The 22349-nt window shown below is 41.6% G+C and overlaps 1 protein-coding gene across 1 annotated transcript in view; it reads left to right on the top strand.

Moving 5' to 3' along the window:
• Positions 1–10193: 10193 nt before the first annotated feature.
• Positions 10194–22349, top strand: part of LOC140207964 (scavenger receptor cysteine-rich type 1 protein M130-like) — a 43100-nt gene continuing 30944 nt past the window's right edge. Inside the window, exons 1-2 of the mRNA XM_072276498.1 lie at positions 10194–10401; positions 14935–15249. Of these exons, the coding sequence (XP_072132599.1) occupies positions 10194–10401; positions 14935–15249 (523 nt within the window). The remainder of the gene's footprint in view (positions 10402–14934; positions 15250–22349) is intronic.

The raw sequence follows: 22349 nt of genomic DNA, 5'->3' as shown, positions 1-22349 counted from the left end.
CACTGAGGAGTGCAGTGGGACAGAGGGATCTGGGAATACAGGTACAAAATTCCCTAAAAGTGTCGTCACAGGTAGATAGGGTCGTAAAGAGAGCTTTTGGTACATTGGCCTTTATTAATCGAAGTATTGAGTATAAGAGCTGGAATGTTATGATGCGGTTGTATAAGGCATTGGTGAGGCCGAATCTGGAGTATTGTGTTCAGTTTTGATCACCAAATTACAGGAAGGATATGAATAAGGTTGAAAGAGTGCAGAGAAGGTTTACAAGGATGTTGCCGAGACTTGAGAAACTCGGTTACAGAGAAAGGTTGAATAGGTTAGGACTTTATTCCTTGAAGCGTAGAAGAATGAGGGGAGATTTGATAGAGGTATATAAAATTATGATGGGTATAGATAGAGTGAATGCAAGCAGGCTTTTTCCACCGAGGCAAGGGGAGGAAAAAAAAAACAGAGGACGTGGGTTAAGGGTGAGGGGGGAGAAAGTTTAAAGGGAACATTAGGGGGGTCTTCTTCACACAGAGAGTGGTGGGAGTATGGAATGAGCTGCCAGACGAGGTGGTAAATGCGGGTTCTTTTTTAACATTTAAGAATAAATTGGACAGATACATGAGTGGGAGGTGCATGGAGGGATATGGTCCGTGTGCAGGTCAGTGGGAGTAGGCAGAAAATGGTTTGGCACAGACAAGAAGGGCCAAAAGGCCTGTTTCTGTGCTGTAGTTTCTATGGATGATTTCCAACTTTTCCAGCATATCCTCTTTCTTAATATCCTTAATATCTATATGCTCAAGATTTTCAGTCCGCTTTAAGTCATCCCCACAATCGCCAAGATCCTTTTCTGTAGTGAGGTGGGTTTCATCAACAGTATATTTGTTTCAAAATTCTCCTGAGTAACTTTAGGTTTTCATTCAATAATTATATGATTACTTGAATTAGCATTGCCCAGTTGCACCAATAGAACAATGTTGCAGGCCTTTAGACACTGGCAATATAATTTAACTCTTGAAACAATATGACTGCCAATGACTTGTATAACCAAGATTCGTATCATTTCAGAATTGAATTGTCTGTCCTTGCTATGTAGCTCCGCGGCCAGATCAGTAAGTTCTGCTCAATAACTATTCAGAACTCAAGCTAAACATTCGCACAGTGATGGAGAGTCTGGAACAAAAAATAGGCCCATAAACATTTGAGTCAGAATGCAATTACAAAATAAATATAGAAACCGCATATCAGTGTTTCAGAGGAGATGTATTCAAGATATGTGCAACAACAGGTGTTTCCTGTGAGCTCAACAGAAAAGCACTTTTTAGAGACGTTGCTGCAGAATGTGACAAGACGGTTTCTCTACACAGAGAATGAACGAATGAATATTAGACACTATATTCAATTATTACTGTGCAAATATTCTTTCTGGACGTTCCTAGGGACATGAAGATTCATGACACATATTGAAATGCTATTATTAAAATAGGAGCGGCTACATTACCTTAAAGTCGTGGCAAGATGCCACGAAAAGAGAACACACATGTTCTTACTCTGAAGCAGTTCTTTGTGTCAACAGTGTTAGGGGGAGGGAGAGGAGAAATTGATTACATTGGCACATTTTGAAATCAATGCAATCTTTGCTAACAGCTAGAACAGAAAGTAACTCGAGTGCAGGATCTACCAATAAACTATTAACTCAAACTGCATGGACAAATGCAGCAGAATTTTTCAAATTGTGAATGTAAATTAACAGATCAATGAGATTAACCTTAAAGATATGACTGAAGATATAAACAGCTGCTGCATTATTTGAATTTTTGTATAGCTCGTTGCCGTCCCAAAGCTGTACTCAGAATTGACAGGTGCGAGGAATACCAAGAGTATGGTTAAGGATATAACACCAAGAATGTTTTGAAATTGGGGAGAATGCATTTGGTGATCTGGGTTTGGAGTAGCAAAGCAAAATTCATTGGAATCAGTGGTGACCTATGCCAGATAGATAATACATGTTATGGAAATTCAGTTTTCGAAATCAGTCGAAGACGAGGCCATTGTCATATGTTGTGTGTCCTTAATTCTCAGGGTTATTTTATGATACAGTAGCATCGTGTATACCGGTATGTCAATAGGCTTCATTGTCCATCGATGCACTGCATCCAATCGAGGAGTAAATATGATAAAATCATTATCAAAGGAACTTTGGCATAGGGAAAACACAGCTTGAGTCAGCGTCCAATCCAGCTGGACATTCATCTTCCGTTCTGCACAAACTACTTCCAATTTTCTCGGACTTCCCGGCAGTTTCAGTTTCTAAAAATAGAATGCTAAAGTTTGTAACAAAAAACTCAGTTCTGTTTTTTTTTTTCTCTCCACTCTTCACTGCCTTTCTTTAGTATTCTGTACTGTTTTATCTTTTCACTTGGTGCATTGGATCCTTATGCAACTCAGCATTGAGTTCACCGTGCTTAGTCACAGCCCAATCTTTCACATAAAAGATGGTGATATTCATTCTGCGATTTCAGATATGGCTTTCTTTTCCAAATTCCACAATGTTCCTTCGCATTTCCATTTTCATTTCGCATATTCTTCATAAAAATGTACTGACTGACTCAGAAATTTTCACGTTGATCGCAATTTATTTCTAGAAACAGGAATTCGACAGATAAATGCAAGATTGGTTCATAGACTACAAGTTTCGTCGGGTCTGTTGAATGTTTCCAGCTTTTCGCATGTGACTTGTTCTCCTTTGCCTTGCAATAGCGTTTAGTTGCTCATCTTAGCTTTGACTTTGTATTTATTTATGTATTTATGTATGTATGTATTTATTTATTTTGCTGTATTAGAACATACAGCATAGAACAGTACAGCACAGGTCCTTCGGTCCACAATGTTGTGCCGACCCTTAAACCCCACCTCCAATATAACCACCCACCACCATTTGAAATTCCTCCATATGCCTGTCTAGTAGTCTCCTAAAGTTCACTAGTGTATCTGCCTCCACCACTGACTCAGGCAGTACCACTCTCTGAGTAAAAAAACCTTCCTCTAATATCCCCCTTGAACTTCCCATTCCTTATCTTAAAGCTATTTCCTCTTGTATTGAGCAGCGGTGCCCTGGGGAAGAGGTGCTGGCTGTCCACTCTATCTATTCCTCTTAATATCTTGTATACCTCTATCATGTCTCCTCTCATCCTCATTTTCTCCAGAAAGTAAAACCGTAGCTCCCTTAATCACTGATCATAATTCATACTCTCTAAACCAGGCAGCATCCTGGTAAACCTCCTCTGTACCTGTTCCAATGCTTCCAGATCCTTTCTATAATGAGGCGATCAGAACTGGACACAGTATTCCAAGTGTGGCCTAACCAGAGTTTCATAGAACTGCATCATTACCCCGCGTCTCTTAAACTCTATCACTCGACTTATGAAAGCCAGCACCCTATAAGCTTTCTGAACTACCCTATCTACCTGCAAGGGAACTGTCAGGGATCTGCGGACATGTACCCCCAGATCCCTCTGCTCCTCCACACTTCCTGTGCACCTAACGTCCAAGTGAGATTGCTGCTACCAATATGATTCCAGGACATGGGGAGGATCGGCCATCTTCCAGTAAATAGTTTCCCACTATACTCTGGAGACCACTTTAAATTACGAAACGTGGAAACATACAAAAAAAAAAGAATCTTGAGATACATGCATGTCATTATGTCCCATTAAAAACACACTCTGATGAGGGCACAGAAACAGCAAAAACTTTAAAAAACGAGAATAGCAAGTGCCTTAGCCAGAGAAAATAGAAACTAAACTGGTAGACAGTAGGAACAGATTCTTGCGCCAATGGTATCTGTACTAAAATCCGCACAAAATTGCACATACCATATCTACCAGCATGTTTACAGTCAAACCAGCCGCATCATGTTCCTGATCCCATCTGAAAGTCTACGGAACGCAGCTATCGTATCTGCTTCTAGCGGTAGCTTTAGCAACTTGTTAGACGTACCTCTCTTTGTTAATTAAACAGCTTCCCCTGCACATTCACTGTAAACGTGTCTTCCTTTCAGCCTAAAGTTTAGCTGCTGTGGTTTTGTTCTTTTTAATATGGGCGTTCGTGATGGTGGTCTTGTCATGGCTTTGTACAAGGCGGAGAGGGAGAGGGAGACACTGTGACTGTGTGGCGCGCCACTCCTCACACAGACATCTTCGCAGTATTTTCCCTTTATTTTAAGAGGTCAACCTTGCATGTACGCGGGAGCGGAGCCGACTGGTTTCTAACCCGGGAAGCTCCGCTCCCGGGTCCGGCGCCGATGTCATTGCGCCACCAGCCGACCCGAGATGCCCTTTTCCACAAAGAAACCATACCGGTTTGCCACTCCCATCCTATGTGTACTGCAGACTGTAATTAATCCTAGCCCTTACAATCCACTCACAAAGTTCAGATCATTGATCAGAGTCTCATTTGTCTCTTCGATTTCTCAGTCAAGGGATAAACATTGTGCTCCAGTTCACTGGCAGCTTAGCTGTCTGGACAGTAAGTACAGCAATCTTCGTCTATTCCCCAGCAATCTGCCCACGTTTATCTCCTAAAGGTAGGATAAATCCTATCAGGTCATGGGAATTCAGCCATCTCACCACCATCTCTCCTTTCAGCCTAAAGTTAAGCTGCCTTGTCTCTCATCTTTCTAACAAGCAACACATTTCTGTTTCGGGATACTAGTGTCTTCCCTCGGTACACTACCTCAGATTTTTCCTGGTTGAACCATATTTAAAATCCCTTCAGCCATCACTCTTAATGATATTCTATTGAATGTTTTGACGATCTTTCTCATTTTTCAGACATTCGCCATTTTGTATCATCTACAAATTTAACCACAATCTTTATGTTATTTCAAAGGAACGAACAGCCTAACATAACCCCTTGCAGAACACCTCTAGGCACGGTCTTCAAGCCAGAATTTCACGCTGCAACCTCCATAGTCTGTTGAGTTCTATACCCAAACTTCCAAGTGGCTCGGCATCCTGTGTATCTAAATCTTCATCTTCAACCCACCATAGAAAGCATTAGCAGATGGAACGCCAATCACCATGCCGAAGTCCTCCAAGACGAATCCATTAAATCACTGAACTCGCTTTCTACAGTTCTAAATTCACTTTTTTTTTCTGCGATGACCTCTTCCACACAAAACAAACATGCTGGTTTCCACTCCTACCCTATGTTGTTTTTTTTTCTGTAATCAATCTTATCCTTGGCAATCTACTCCACTAATTTCACAACACTCATTGGGGACTCAATTGTCTGTTCGCATTTGTAGTCATGGGAGCAACATTGAGATCCAATCCACTGGTAGCTTGGCTGAATGGACAGTAAGTACAGAAATCTTCATCGATTCCACAACATTCTTCCCACGTGTATCTCCATAAGGTAGGATAAGTCCTATCAGACCATGGGAATGTATCCATCTTAATGTCCTTCAAAGCATTTAATAACATCGACCTCTTTGCTTCACAATTCAGCAGCTTATTCTGTTAGCACACTCTGATCTCACTTTCCCTGTATCCTTCTCCTTCGTGAATATAAATGCAGAAAACTGATTTAGTACTGTGCCGACATCCTCTGACTTCTGACACAAATTAGCTCCATGCTCCTTCAGCAGTAATACCCCCTCCATAGTCTGTCTCTTGTTCTGAAACTGCAACATATGTAGTTAGGATTCTTCTTGAGCAAGTTGTTAAGATCGTTCTGAAACCTTTGGAGTTTCTCTTCCTTGATAAAGTTCTCTATATTTCTCGAAATACCTTGTCCGATTTCATGAGCTATGTTTTTCTTTTTCTCCCTTTAGTGACTAGAACTATAACTTCTTCTGTCGCTTAAGACCCCTTACTTTACCATCTTTTTCTTTCAATCTCACTAAACGTACCTTATCTGACCTCTGGACTAAGTCAGTGAACTGGGGCATATGAGAAACTTGAATCGGGTGAGTGACTGATTGAGCGAGACCATATCCGCGAAATAAACTACCGGGAAATAAAGCACTTTGCAAAAAAAGAGGGAATGTCAGGGGACTGACAATCATTTTAAGACGTGAAAAAAAAACATAAGTTCTGGAGTGCGTTCTAATATTCCTGGAGATTTATGAATTCCTGGAGAGATATCTTTCAGATAATTCCATGTATCATCAGAGAATGGTATACAGCACTCTTTTGTTATTTCTCTGCTGATTTTGCGCGGAAATAACATAAAATATTCTGCCTGAAATCGAGAGACATAGATGGACAAATTGACGACAGCATGAAGTATTTTTGTATTGCAACCTCCTACCCCCATTTCCGCACCGAAAGCTGATCAGCAAGGAACATGAATTAAAGGAGCATTCAACAGGCGCGATGCTGTCATGCTACTAATGATAGTGTGAGTCGGGACAGGATCGCTGAGCAAATTATCAATGAGCCGAACAGCATGGTGTTGGGAAAATGGGAGTTGAGTAATCTGGTCTCAGAGAAAGCTCACCAGATCTTAAACAAAGTTACAGGATAGGATATGTTTCGATGCACACATCGGGTCGGTGATTCATGGCCTTTCCAGTTTCTCACCGCTCATTGGTTTCTCACAGCCAATGAGAGAAGATGGCCCCATCATGACCATTAAAGGGCAAAATGTATCTCATTGGTGCGTTTCAGTGTATTGCGGTTCACAACTCAATGTGTGAAATTTGACAGTTCAGAGAGAAATATTGAGCACTCGGGGGAAAAAAAATGTTCAGATCAAGTGGAGCGTGAGAAGGTTTTGGAGAGATTCTTAGCTGTCTGCAGTACCGGCTCCTTTAACATTCCTGAGAAACCTTTCTAAATGAACAGCGCTATAATGCTGCACACTGTCGTGGCACTGACGATGATGCATATCTGGACCAGTGAGTATATTAAGAATATGGAAATTATTGGGCAGCGAAAAGAAATTATTAATAACCTGTTCGCTTCCGCACGTTTATTGCAATCTCGCTGAATATTACAATCTTACTGGAAAGAAGTACACAGAAATTACATTATGATTACGCAATATTGAAACATATATTTCCCCTACGAATTTCCCGTGTAAAGGAAAGCTTAATTTGTTTGTATGATTAGAGTATACTGGCTGAATGGATCAGGAATCAGGCAGATTTGTTCGCAATTCATGACGATGAAAATAGAACACTGAGATTTGTTTACCTTGCAGTTTCATTGAAAATGTTTTTTTTTATTGCATTGTTTAAGCAAGTTCTCGTTTGAATCGCTGACGTTAGAGAACTGTCTCCATTAATTACATGGACTTACACGTTTGAACCTCCTATTGAGGTCTTTGTGAAACGGTTCACTCTGAAATTGCACCTACACTAAGGGAGATGAGACTCAGAAATTATCCCTCCGCAAACCAGCGGCTGTTGTCAAATGATATTCCAAACAGATTATAAATTGGAATTGACTAGAACTGGAGATAAATTGATGTTAGGAATCTACGCATCGGCGTCCAGAATGAATAACTCAGTGAATGTTCGTAGCTCCCAAAGCTGCAGTTGCTCCTGGCTGATGGCTTGTGCACAACTTTCTTGCTGTTATTTATTAGTTACAGCTCTGTCTGCCACCATGTGGCATATTCAACTGAAGGAATTTGAAAAATGTACTTAGACTTAGATTTTGGAAACGTTTTACATCTTTGAAATCACTCTGCAATACTGTGAATATTTACTAATAATTTTGGTTTTATTCTTCAATCATCCGAAGATTTTTAGTTTTAATCCACCATACAGTGATGGAATGAGATTCGTTATCTATGATCTTATATTACATTATATATCTAATTTTACATTTAACTTTCCCTTTTATTGCACGTCAGGAGAAATGCAACTAAACATTTTGTTTTGCAGTCCATATTCCTGTGTTCCAGTGCATGGATGCGACGAATCACAGTTAGTTACATGTTGAAATTTATATTCTTATTCCCTGTCTTGTTTTAAATTATGATTTAGATTCTAATGGAAAATGGGACGATTTTTTTTTTATCTCCTTTCAAGTATCTGGATAAAATGTTTAATACTTGACTGCCGTATGAAATGGAAACATCCAGGGAATCAGGGACACCAAAGAAATGGGAAATTCACTTAACATTTAGGCAGAATGCGCAATATCTATGAAAATAAATAAAAACAAGAAATACAAATAGCTCTCGTCCGCAGATACAGCTTAATCCGTCTTGCGTTTTTGACTTTATTTCTCTTCTGTTGAATATCCCGCCTAACATCCTATGACCACACAGCCTAATCCCACTACTTCACAAACAAATCTAATTCTGCATTTCTCATTTCAGGTCGCTTCGGGGATTGTCAGCCAGAACCGTCAGGTAACTTTGTTAACTTTTCACTGCGCGGTGGACTGGGCAATTACAACTAATTGCTATTGAAACTCCAGCTGATAGGTGACTGCACCATTAGACTTAAGAGCAGAATTAGTTAATTTAACCTATCGAGCCTGCTCTGCCGTTCCATCATACCTGATTCTAGATCACACTCGACACCATACACCTGCCTTCTCGCTGTAACCTTTGATGCCCTGACCATTCAGGAAACTATCGGCTTCCGCTTCAAATATACCCATGAATATCCTCTGCCAAAGTCTGTGGCAGAGCATCGCAGAGCTCTACTACTGTCTGACTAAAAAGATCCCCCTTACCTCTCTTTTAAAACGTCACCTTTCAATTTTGAGGCTGTGCGCTCTAGTTCCGGAAAGCCCACTCCAGCAACCAACCACTCCTCGTCCACCTCAGTCCATTCAACGTTCGATAGGAGTCAAAGAGATTCTGCCCCTCCGCATTCCTCTCAATTCCAGTCAGCACAGACAGAAACCTACCAAACGCTCCTCATATGTTAACCCCATCATTCGTGGGGAATCACTCTCGTGAACCTCATCTGAACTCTCCCTAATGACAACACGTATTTTCCGAGATATGCGGCCCAAACTGTTGACAATACCACAAGCGCAGTATGATTAATGTCTTGTAAAAACTTAGTATTATCTCATTGTTTTTTTGTATTCTAATCCCCGTGAAATAAAGGCCTATTTGCATTCTATACCGCAGACTGGATGTGTAAATTAACCTTCTGGGAATCTTGCACAAGTCTTGAAAAAAACACTGAGTTTTGAGTTATCTCACCATTTTGATAATAATTTGCACCATTGTTCATTTTACAAAAATGCATTTTCATACAATTCCGAACATAATGTCCCATCAGCCATTTTTTTTTTTTTTTGCCCGATTTTCCAATTTGTCTGCGTTCTTCTGCAATCGCATTGCTTTCTCGGCACTAACTGCTCCTCATACTATTTTCGTATCATCGGCAGACTTTGCCGCAAAGTCATAAGTTCTATTATCTAATTATTTGCCAAACAATGTGAAAGGTAGCGGCCCCAATACCGACCGATGAGGATCACCAATGGTCACTGGCAGCCAAAAGGAAAGGCATCTTTTATTCCAAGACACTGCCTCCTGCCTGTCAGCCATTCTTCTGCCCATGCCAGTATCTTTTCTGTAAGAAAATAGGATTTTATTTCAACTTGGAACGATAATCAGTCATCTTCAGGAAGGACGGATAGCAGAGAAAGTACATTCCCTGACCTTAGTTTACTCCAAGCTTAAGTAAGCTTTCATTGTTAAACTCATCCTCTTACTGCTGATGCTGACGACACGCGAAGGCTCAGTTCGACTCTTTCCAACAAATTTTGGTTTCGATATCCCAATGAATGAGGACTGTTTGCAGTAGGACAATGACAGAATGGCAGATCTGCCGCTCTCCGAAGAATGCATATGACCTTGTCTTCGGGGGAGCTACCCAATTCTTCTCCTGGGTCGACAGGTTTCCTCTAGTTCTCAGCCGTCAACTAGTTTCTTGTCTTTTTGTCACGTTAAGCAGCTCAAAAGGAGTTTCTCTATCCTGACCTACCGCTTGATCAAACGTTTTGCATGAAGAATTTTGAACTTTCAGGCGTCGTTCAGTAGCGTACGCGATGCGCCGAGCACTAATGGCCTCCAGCTTAAACCGCTGTTTACCGTGGATCGTTATTTTCTGTTATTTTCCAGAAAGCGTGACGTTGAGGTTGGTGAATGGTGGCAGTCGATGCGACGGGAGATTGGAGATTCAGTACAAAGGAAGCTGGGGGACTGTAAATAGTCGTTCTTGGGATATGCCGGATGCGACTGTGGTGTGTCGGCAGCTGGGCTGCGGCGCTGCACTGAGAGCCTATGCTGGTAACTATGGGGAAGGATCCGGACCTGTTTTCACGACGAATGTTCAGTGCGGTGGGAGCGAGGCCGCTCTTCAGGAGTGTAAATCAGAGCCATGGGGTGACACTGGCTATTCACACAGTCAGGATGCTGGCGTTGTTTGTAAAGGTAAAAGTTAGGTTTTTATATTTGCGGTGCCGCGAGTTTGATGTCCACCTGCATATCACTAATGCCAATACTCAAATAGAACGCCCCCAGTGTCAAACTAAATCCAATTTGTGTCGGGATTATTTTCGTCATGTTGGAATTACTATTCATGTTATTGTATCTTGTACTGATGATAACCAACGTAAAAATACTTGTCAGTCTGCACAACTACTCAGTCATATGACCAGGTCGAACAGCATCTGTGGTGGGAGAGAGATTCTCCGTAAGACAATGAGATATCGGAGCATAATTAGACTATTTAATCCAATAAGTCTGCTACGCTTTCAGTCACGCCTGATCATTTCCCCCTTCCTCAACTCCACCCCCCGGACTTCCCTCTGTAAATTTTCTTGCCGTGCCCATCAAGAGCTTATCAAGGTCTTTGTTAAATATCCCCAACGACCTGGCTTTCAGCAGAGTCTTTCGTAATAAATTCACAAATTTAACTCACTCTGGCAAAAGAAATTTCTCAGCATCACTTTTCTATATGCACGTCCCTCTTTCGTGAGGCTGTTCCCTCCTGTCCAAGAATCCTCCTACACGGGAACATCCTTTTCACATGTTTTCTGACTAGGCTTTCAACATTCGAAATTTTCACTGAGATCCCCTCCCCATCCTTCTAAATAACAGCGCGTACAGATCCGTGGTATTAAATGTTCTTCTGTGAGAATCCTTCCATTTGTGGACTCATCGTTGTAACTTCCTCTGAACCTTTCTTAATACCAGCGTATGTTTTTTTTTCTTAGAATGAGAGCACAAAACTTTTAACAATGCTCAAGGTGAAACCTCGCTAGTGGCGTGTAAATCCTCAACATCATTTTTTTTCTAGTCGTCTGAAAATGAAAATGCTAGAGCATAATAATGCGTTTGCCTTACTCACCACCGACTCAGCCTGCAAGTTAACCATTCCGGGTGTTATGCACCAGGGCTCCCAGGTCCCTTTGCAGCTCAGATTTTGTTTTGAATTTCTCCCCGTTTAGAAAATAGTCTGTACCTTTATTTCTATTACCAAAGTTTATGATCATACATTTTCCATCATTGTATTTCATTTGCCACTTTGTTCCCTATTCTCCCAACATGTCTACGTCCTTTTACAGCCTGCCAGTTTCCTCAACACTACCTGTCCTTACGCCAATCTTCATATCATCTGCACACCTGACAACAAAGCCGTCTATTTCACCATCTAAATCATTGACATACGGCATAAAAAGAAGCAATCCCGAAACCGAACCCTCCGAAACACCACTAGACTCTGGGAGCCAACTGAAATGACTTTTCCCACTCGCTGCTTCCTAGCAATCAGCCAATGATCTCACCGTTTTTCTGTAAGACCATGGCCTCTACCTTGTTAAGCAGCATCATATGTGGCACCTTGTGAAAGCTCTTCTGAGAGAACAAATATGCGACATCCTCAGCATCCCCTTTATCAATCCTACTTGTAATCTCAAAAAGGAATATCTGCAGATTCGCTAGGCAAGATTTTCCGTTATGGAGTCCAAGCTGAGTTTGGCCTGCCGTGTCCAGTGTCACCAAGTATTCCATTACTTCATCGTTAGCGATTGCATCAAACATGTTTCTAACCACTGAAGTCACGCTGGCTGGTTCATAATTTCCTTTCTGCTGCCTTCCTTCTTCCTTAAAGAGTGGAGTGAGTTCTGAAATTTACCATTCATCTGGCACCATGCCAGAATCCAATATTTTATGGAAGATTATTAATAATGCCTGTGCAATATCAACCGCTACCTCTTTCAGAACCCTAGGATGCTGTTCGTTTGGACCGGATGACTGATGTACCCTTCGCTGTTTCAGATTTTTGAACACCATACTCCCTTGTAATAGTAACTGCACTCACTTTTCTTCCCTCACACCCTTTAATACCTGGCACACTTCTATTGCCTTCAACATTGAAGACTGATGCAAGGAACTCATTTAGCTCGTCTGTCATCTCCTTGTCCCCCGTTATTATTTCTCCCGCCTCACCCGCCTCATTTTCTAGCGATCCTATATCCACTCTCATCCTGATTTTATTGTTTACATACTTGAGAAAGCTATTACTATTGGCTTTGAACTTGTTTGCTAGCTTGCTTTCATCTTTTCACCTTTTTCCTCCAAATGATTTTTGAGTTTCTCTCTGTAGATTTTTAAATGCTTCCCAATCCTCCAACCTCCAGATTTCTCCGGCGTTGTTTACCATTGCTTTTCCTTTAACTTTCACCTGCCTTGTCAGACACGGCTGTACTGTTTTGCCTGTTAAGTATTTCTTCGTTTTTTCGAATACATCTAGTCTTCACATTCCTCACTTTTTTGTCCCCAGAAACGCACGCCATTGCGGCCCTGCTCTCAACCCTGTCAGCAGCTCCTTCCAATTTACTTTGGTCAACTCCTTTCTCACGCTGGTGCAATTTCCTTTACTCCACTAAAATATTTTTGCGTCAGATTTTACATTTTTTCCTGTAGAATTTTAAGTTGAACTCAATCAAATTGCGATTACTACATTTACCTCATACTCTCTGATCACCTCCGTTTCATTATAGAACACCCAATCCAGTATAGTTGGTCCCCTAGTAGACTCAACGACAAATTGCTCGAGAAAGCCATCTCGCACCATTCAATAAACTCACTGCCTTGAGACTCATCACTAATCCGATTTCCCAGTCACCCTGCATGTTGAAGTATTCCATCATTATAATACATTTGCCCTTTTGACACGCCTTTTCTATGTCCCGCTGGTTCACATGCGAACTCCTCTTGGGAGGCCTGTATATAACTGCAACTAGGGTCTTTTCCCTTGCAATTCCTGAAATCAACCAACATGGATTCACAACTTCCGTTTCTATGTCACATATTTCTAAAGATTTGATGTCATTCTTTACCACCCTACCCTGCCACCCTCTCTGCAGCCATTCTTATCGCTCCAATGTAACGTGTACCCGCAAACATTCAGCTGCCAACTACAGCTATCCTGCAGCCATGATTCGCTGATGGCCACAATATCATACCTGATAATCTGCAATGGTGTAGCAAGAACATCCACCATATTTCCTGTACCCCGTGCACTGTTAAAACACTTTGTGTACTGTATTATCTCCCCTTTATTGATTCTGCATCCCTAATTTTATCCTGTCATCTACCTGACCTTCGTGACAGTCTTACTATACGCTATATTTGGTTTTATACCATCCGTCTTATTCTGAGCCCCTTCACTCTGGTTTTCATCCGCTGCCAACAGTTTAAACACTGCACAGCCGCTCTAACAAACCTAACCGCGAGGATATGGGCACCCTTCGGGTTCAGGTGCAACCCGCCGCTTTGGTACATGTCATGTTTCCCTCAGCAGTCATCCCAGTGACCCAAGAACCTGAAGCCCTACCCCCTGCACTAGCGGCTCAGCCGTGCATTAACTTGTCGATGTCCGGACTGCACAGACTCGAACCAGAAATGTCTGGAATTTGATGATCAAAGTCAAAATCAATGTGAAGCAGATGATGATTGTTTTCTTATTCAGTCCACATTTCTTTTTCAGTTGCTCCAAATTCTACAATTTGCAGCCATTGATTGTAGTGTAATTCAGCACCGCAACAGTTCTTTTCCCCTAACCTATACAAGAGACCAACATGATAATCTGATCCGATTTGACACACGGTGTCCCATATCTCTGCTAGCATGTTCTATCTTTATATCTGTCGAAGTGGACTTAAAGTTACGTTTCTTTAACTGTTTCAACTACTTTCTCTCGCAGTTCGCTGGTGCACCTGTCACCATGTGGTTTAAGAGGTTGGCCCTCAGGTGCTTCTGATTTTTTTCCCTCTCTTATGAGGGCGTACACGCAGCCCTCTATTTTTCTAAGCTCCATGTACCTATCCAAAAGTCACTTAAAAAACCCCATTGTATCCGCCTCCACCACCGTTGCCGGCAGCCCATTCCACGCACTCACCACTTCCTGCGTAGAAAGCGTACCTCTGACATATCCTCTGTACGTACTCCCCAGCACCTTAAACGTGTTTCCTCTTGTGGCAACCATTTCAGCCCTGGAAAAATAGCTTCTGACTGCCCACACGATCAATACCTCTCATCATCTTATACATCTCAATCAGAGCACCTCTCATCCTCGGTCGCTCCAAGGAGAAAAGGCCGAGTTCACTCAAACTGTTTTCAGATAAACTAACATACCAATGAATATGTATATAACAGACTAATTTATCAATTTAACTGCTTATATGCTTGTTTATTTCTATGTTTGTTTGTTTATTTAATTAATAAATAACGATATAGAGTATCTAAATAAAACATATATGGAAACCAACAAACAATCGATGCTTCGGGCTGAGGCCATTCCTCAGTGTGAATAATCAATGTTCGTATTTTGGGTGCTTTGGTCCTCTCGATGGATGCTGACTGATCTGCAAAGAGCTGTCAGCGTTTTGTGTCTGTTGCTCAAAATTTCTAACCTGTGAAAAAACTCTTGTCTTAAAGTTCATTTATTTTGTATTCCAGAAAGTTTGAAGGTGAGACTGGAAAAAGGAGGCAGTCCATGCGCCGGGAGAGTGGAAGCGAACTTCGCGGGATACTGGGGACCTGTCTATGCTTCCAGCTGGAATTTGCAGGATGCAACAGTGGTGTGCCGAGAGCTGAGCTGCGGCGCCGCGCTGAAAGCCCCACACGAATATCACTTTGGAAAGGTTTTTGACTACGTTATAACGCATAAGGTTAAATGCATCGGGACCGAGGCTACTCTGCGGGAATGTGAATCAGCAGAATGGGAATTTTACACACATCCTGAACCCAACTATGCCGGCGTTATCTGCGCAGGTAAATTGAGCCCCTTTTATCTGGGAACACACTGTCTTTATTGATCCGGGCTGTCCGAGAATTAGAATAACACAAGCTTACCGCTCGCTGCGAGAGATCTAGCATAAAATCTATCTGTTTAGAGATTATTACTACCATGTTGAGATAACATTCTGATTTCAAACACCTACATAAAATTGTAAATATGTGACAGCCGGCACAGCCACCAGAACGATTGAAAGGATCAAGCGACACCTGTGGGTAAGAAAATGCAGAATGTTGTCGTCAGGACTAATATAGACCAAACTCGATATTTTAGCAATTTCTCTTGTGCCATAGCTGTTGCTGGTTCCCCTGGGTTCCGTGTTACTTAGAAGTTGTCAGTAAACTTCAGCTACTTGCGAAGTGTCAATAAAATGTGATGAGTCCTTTCGGAAGTAAGGGATTAGGAATCTGTCCTTACATTTCTCAAGGATGTACGGTGCATCAGAAAGATAAGATAGAACGCAGAGCAGGTGGTGTGGTCCTCTGTATATGAAATGATATTAAATCATTGCAAAGGGACGATATAGGATCGGAAGGTGTAGAGTTCCTCTGGGGTGAATTAAGAAATGTCAAGTGTAAAAGGAACCTACTGGCAGTTTCATAAAGACCTACACAGTATCCATCATGTCGATTACAAATTGCAGCAGGAGATGAAAAGACAGTGTCAGAAGGGTAATGTCATGATATTAGTTGGGGACTTCAATATGAAAGAGGATTGGGAAAACCAGATCAGTACTGAACCTCGAGAGAAAATTTGTGGAATGTAGAACAGCTCATTGATGAGCGCACTGTGGGATCGGCTGTGCTAAATCGGGTGTTGCACAATGATCTGGAGGTGATAAGAGAGCTCATGTTTAAGAAATCCTTAGGGAAAAGTGATCAGAATATTATGTAGTTCATTTTGCATTTTGGAAGGAGGAACTAAATCCCAATGTGTTGGTATTTGAGTGGAGTAAATGAAATTACAATGACGTGAGAAAGGAACAGAACAAAGTGATTGGAAGGGGATACTAGCAGGAAGGACAGCAGAACAGAAATGGCTGGTGTTTCCATGAAAAAATGAGAGAAGTACAAGACAGATCTATTGCCAAAAAAAGAAGAAATTTCCGAATGGAAGAAGGACACTACCGTGGCTGACAAGTGAAGTGGGAGCCAAAGTAAAATCAAAAGAGGTCAAAGCTACACGAAGATCAAGATTGCGGAAGGAAACAAAGATGGTCATAAGGAAAGAAAAGATGAATTATGGAAGGACGCTGGCGACCAGGACCAATATAAAAAAAATATACTAAAAGCGTTATAAAGTATAGAAAAGTATAGAGAGTTGAGGGTAGATATTGAACGAATAGAATATGAGGCTGGAAATATTCTGAAGGAATTAGTTGAAGAGATTGTGGAGCCTTTAACGATTATCTATCAAGAATCGAAAGATTTTGGCATTGTACCGCATGAATCAAAAATTACAAATGTTACGTAACAACTTAAGAAGGGTGGGTGGCAGCAGAAAGAAAATCAGAGACCAGTTAGCGGATATCAGTAGTTGGGAAGTTGTTGGAATCGATTGATATGGACCAGATTACGGAATACCTGGAGGCACATGACAAGGTAGGCCAAAGCCAGCATGGTTTCCTGAAAGACAAAATCCTGCATGACTAAACATTGCATTATTTGAGGAACTTACAAGCAGGGTAGACAAAGGAGGTGTAGTGAAAATGGTGTACTTGGATTTTCAGAAGTCCTTTGACAAGGTGCCACACATGAGGTTGCTTCGGTAGATAAGAGCCATCGAATTACCTGGGAATTACTAACATGGGCGGAGCATTGGCTGTTCGGCAGAAAACAGATCTTATTCTGGCTGGCTGCCGATTACCAGCAGAGTTCCACTGGAGTCGGTGTTGGGACCACCGCATTTTACGATGTATATCAATGGTTTGGACTATAAGATTAATGGACTTGTGGCTAAATTTGCCGATGATACAAAGATAGGTGGAAGAGCGTGTAGTGTTTAGAGACTTAGATAGTTTAGGAGAATGGGCAAATACGTGACAAGTGAAATACAACGTTGGAAAGTGCATGGGAAAGAAATAAACAGGCAGACTATTATTTAGATGGAGAGATAATTCAAAATGCATAGATACGAAGGGACTTGGGAGTCCTTGAGCTGGATACCATGAGGTTACCCTTCAGGGGGAGATGGTGCTGAAGACGGCAAATGCATTGTTGGCATTCGTTTCTAGAGGTAAAGAATGTAAGAGCTGGGATGTGATGTTGAGGCTCTATAAGGTAGTTGCAGACCACACGGAGTATTGTGTGCAGTCTTGGCCTCCTTATTTTAGAAACAATATACTGACATTGGAGAGGCTTCGGAGAAGATTCACGAGAATGATTCCAGGAATGGAGGGGCAGCCCCTGGACTGTGCTCCCTGGAGTTCCAGAGAATGAGGGAAGTTCTTATAGAAACATTCGAAATGTTAAAAATCCTGGACAGATTAGATACGGCAAAGATGTTTCCCATGGACGGAAAGTCTTTGACAAAAGGGCACGAATTCAGAATGAGGGGCGACCTTTTCGAGCAGAGATACGGATACACTACTTTCGTCAGAGGGTGGCAAATATGTGGAATTTGTTGCCCCGAGCGGCTGTGGAAACCAAGTCATTGAGTGCATTTAAGGCAGAGGTAAATAGGTTCTTGATTAGTCAGGACATCAGGGGGTTTGGGGGGAAGGCAGAGGAGTGGGGATGACTGGAAATATTGGATCAGCCATGACTGAATGGCGGAGCGTTCTGGATGGACCGAATGGCCTACTTCTGCTCTCATATCTTATGGTCTTATGGTCACACTCATGGCATTGTGAATGCCAATGTCCCTCCGGATTAGATTCCACATTCATTCCGTGAGGAAATATGAACATGATTTCAGACCATCACTATTGCTTGGTATCATTACATAGAATCGTTTGCATTTTTAGTTATAACGAACTAACTTCGACCTAAGAACGCGCATGTACTCCCCTTTGCATTGATAACGCTGTCTGTGTGCCTCTGTGCTCTTTTCTATTTGGTTCAGATTTTTGTTAACTGCAGCGTTGCATTTTAAGTATCAAATGCAAGCAATGTTTGCCTTTGTATTACTCCTATTGTCTCCAGAACCAGTAATGGAACCTACAGTGTATAAAAACAATGTGAAAAAATCAGAGTTAATGCAATTCCGAAATTATTGTTTCATGGAAAATTATTCCCAGACATTGTCACACTTGAGAGGATCAAATGCTATCGGGACTGCAGGAAACCTGAATAAAATTAAACCGCTAGATGAACTGAACTAATCACCAGTCCTGTATAGAGAAAATATGAAGCACACTGTTCCATTCCGGGACAATGTTGTAGATTTCCTGAACAGGAAACAGAGAGCAAGGGATTCAGAGTGAGTTCTCTACCTCATAAAACTGGAGATACGGCCGAAAGGGGTCTCTACTAACCGTGGAAAAGAGAAGTGCACCGTAGTACATGCTGCCGTTTCTAGAGAGGCTACTGCTTCGGTCATCGGGTTTCCGGACTCAGAATCGGAATTAATATTACCGGCATTTGGCGTGAAGTGTGTTAACATTGTAGCAGCCGTATAATGCAAGACGGGAAAATATAGAAAAATTGTGAAGTGCATTAGGTGTATATATATATGACCATAAGATATCAGAGCAACATAATGCCATTCGGCACATCAGATTCACTCCACCACTTCATCAATGCTGATCCATTTGTTCCATATATGTCATGATGTACATATAAAATATGACATGACATATGTGTGTGTGTATGTGTGTGTACGTGTGTGTGTGTGTGTGTGTGTGTGTGTGTGTGTGTGTGTGTGTCTGTGTGTGTGTGTGTGTGTTAAATAGCTAATTTAAATAAAGGGTGCAAAAACAGATAAAAAGAATAGTGGGGCCTTGATCATGGGTTCAAGGACAATTCAGAAATCGGACGGCAGATGGAAAGAAACTGTTCTTGAATCGATGAGCGAGTGCCTTCAGACTTCCGTGCCCCCCTCCTGATGTTACCGATGAGAATTGGCATGTCCTTGTTGGAGGTAGTCTCTTTAATGATTGAGACCGCGTCTTTGAGGCGCCGCTCCTTGACGGTGTCCTGGATATTACAGAGACCAGTTCTCATAACGGGACCGACAAAATTACAACTTTTTGCAGCTTACAAGATCCTTGCAGTTGTCTCGCTGTAGCAGACGGCGAGAAGGACTTAATGGTTCGAAAGTTACTCAAATCAATTCTTCATGACTACGGTCAAGCAATTCTCTCTCCGTCAAATGTCATGAAGCAAATTCGGTTTACACAGTAGCAATTTATACAACTGAGCCGTACTATGGTTTACATATTCGGGTTTAGCTGTGATTTCTCTGCGTTTGACGAGGAGAATCTGTTCTCATAAAATCCAGACAGCATACCTAATATATATTAATATACCGCCCAGCGATAACATTTTTAATCTGATTCTTCGATTTTGATAACCTCTATTTAGTTAAATTTAACAGTCCTTAACAATTAAATAACTTTTACTAAAACAGGTAATTGTATTGGCTTGCTGGGATTCAATCGTCTGGAACTATTTCTCACTTTTCTTAATGTCGTCAACGGACAGGAACTCCGCAGGACGATACTAGTATTCACTAGGGAAACAAAGGATTATTGGAAAGGCAGGGTCTGATTCTGCACAGTCTGCAGAACGTTGTGATGTGGTAACCTCGTGTTTCTAATAAACTTGATTAATTGTTCAAGTAATTGCAAATATTCTTGATGGCACAGCAGTACACATTAAAAAATATTTTGCACAAGGATTCGCATAACGGGCTTTCGTAAAGGTGAGGCACACGGGCTGCAAGGCAAGCTGACTAATTTTGAAATTACGCTGCACTGCAGGAGACAGAATCCAAAGATAGAACAATGCTTGTCTTATTGTTAATCTGTGACCAATTTTGCATCCAAAGGGCGGTGATTGAACTTCTGTTGTGTAAGATGTGTATCAATAACTAGGAAATAAATGCTTGTCGTATGATTATCAATTGTATAGATGAAAGGAAATTGACAGATATTTAATATATAATACAACAGAATATAGATTAAAAAGAGAATATTTTCATTAAACAGAACTTTATACGGCTGTGGATAATCCACACTTGTGATAGAAACATAGAAAATAGGTGCAGGAGTAGGCCATTCGGCCCTTCTAACCTGCACCGCCATTCAGTATGATCATGGCTGATCATCCAACTCAGAACCCTGTACCAGCTTTCCCTCCATACCCCCGATCCCTTTAGCCACAAGGGCCATATCTAACTCCCACTTAAGTATAGCCAATGAAGTGGCCTCAACTGTTTCCTGTCGTACAGAATTCCACAGATACACCACTCTCTGTGTGAAGAAGTTTTTCCTCATCTCGGTACTAAAAGGCTTCCCCTTTATTGTCAAACTGTGACCCCTCGTTCTGGACTTCCTCAACATCGGGAACAATCTTCCTGCATATAGCCTGTCCAATCCCTTTAGAATTTTATACGTTTCAATAAGATCCCCCTCCCCCTCAATCTTCTAAATTCCAACGAGTATAAGCCTATCCGATCCAGTCTTTCATCTTATGAAAGTCCTGCCATCCCAGGAATCAATCTGGTGAACCTTCTTTGTACTCCCTCTATGGCAAAAATGTCTTTCCTCAGATTGGGGGACCAAAACAGCACACAATACTCCAGGTGTGGTCTCACCAAGGCCTTGTACAATTGCAGTAGTACCTCTCTGCTCCTGTACTCGAATCCTCTTGCTATGAATGCCAGCATACCATTCGCCTTTTTCACCGCCTGCTGTACCTGCATGCCCACTTTCAATGACTGGTGTATAATGACACCCAGGTCTCGTTGCACCTCCCCTTTTCCTAATCAGCCACCATTCAGATAATAATCTGTTTTCCTGTACTTGCCACCAAAGTGGATAACCTCGCATTTATCCACATTAAATTGCATCTGCCATGAATTTGCCCACTACTTAACACCACTTCCCTACTAACATGTTTTCCCTCAGTTCTTCCATCTCACTGGACCCTCTGTCCCCTATTATTTCTGGAAGATTATTTATGTCCTCCTTAGTGAAGACAGAACCAAAGTAGTTATTCAATTGGTCTGCCACGTCCTTGTTCCCCGTAATCAGTTCACCTGTTTCTGTCTGTAAGTGACCTACTTTTGACTTAACCAATCTTTTTCTTTTCACATATCTATAAAAGCTTTTACAGTCAGTTTTTATGTTCCCTGCCAGTTTTCTCTCATAATCTCTTTTCCCTTTACTTATTAAGCTCTTTGTCCTCCTCTGCTGGACTCTGAATTTCACCCAGTCCTCAGGTGAGCCGCTTTTTCTGGCTAATTTGTATGCTTCTTCTTTGGAATTGATACTATCCCTAATTTCCCTTGTCATGCACGGGTGCACTACCTTCCTTGATTTATTATTTTGTCAAACTGGGATGAACAATTGTTGTAGTTCTTCCATGCGATCTTTAAATGCTTGCCATTGCATATCCACCGTCAACCCTTTAAGTGTCATTTGCCAGTCTATCTTAGCTAATTCACTTCTCATACCTTCAAAGTTACCCTTATTTAAGTTCAGAACCTTTGTTTCTGAATTAACGATGTCACTCTCCATCTTAATGAAGAATTGTACCATATTATGGCCATCCTTACCCAAGGGGCCTCTCACGACAAGATTGCTAATTAACCCTTCCTCATTGCTCAATACCCAGTCTAGAATAGCCTGCTCTGTAGTTGGTTCCTCGACATGTTGATTCAGAAAACCATCGTGCATACATTCCAAGAAATCCTCTTCCTCAGCACCCTTACCAATTTGGTTCACCGAATCTATTTGTAGATTGAAGTCACCCATTATAACTGCTGTTCCTTTATTGCATGGATTTCTAATTTCTTTTTAATTACATCCCCAACCTCACTACTACTGTTAGGTGGCCTGTACACAACTCCCACTAGCTTTTTCTGCCCTTCGGGGTTATGCCGCTCTACCCATATCGATTCCACATCCTCC

This window comes from Mobula birostris, chromosome 13 (assembly GCF_030028105.1).
Source record: "Mobula birostris isolate sMobBir1 chromosome 13, sMobBir1.hap1, whole genome shotgun sequence".
Lineage (NCBI taxonomy): Eukaryota > Metazoa > Chordata > Chondrichthyes > Myliobatiformes > Myliobatidae > Mobula > Mobula birostris.
Note: the sequence above shows the minus strand (reverse complement) of the source record. Positions and strands in the feature narration are given on the sequence as shown.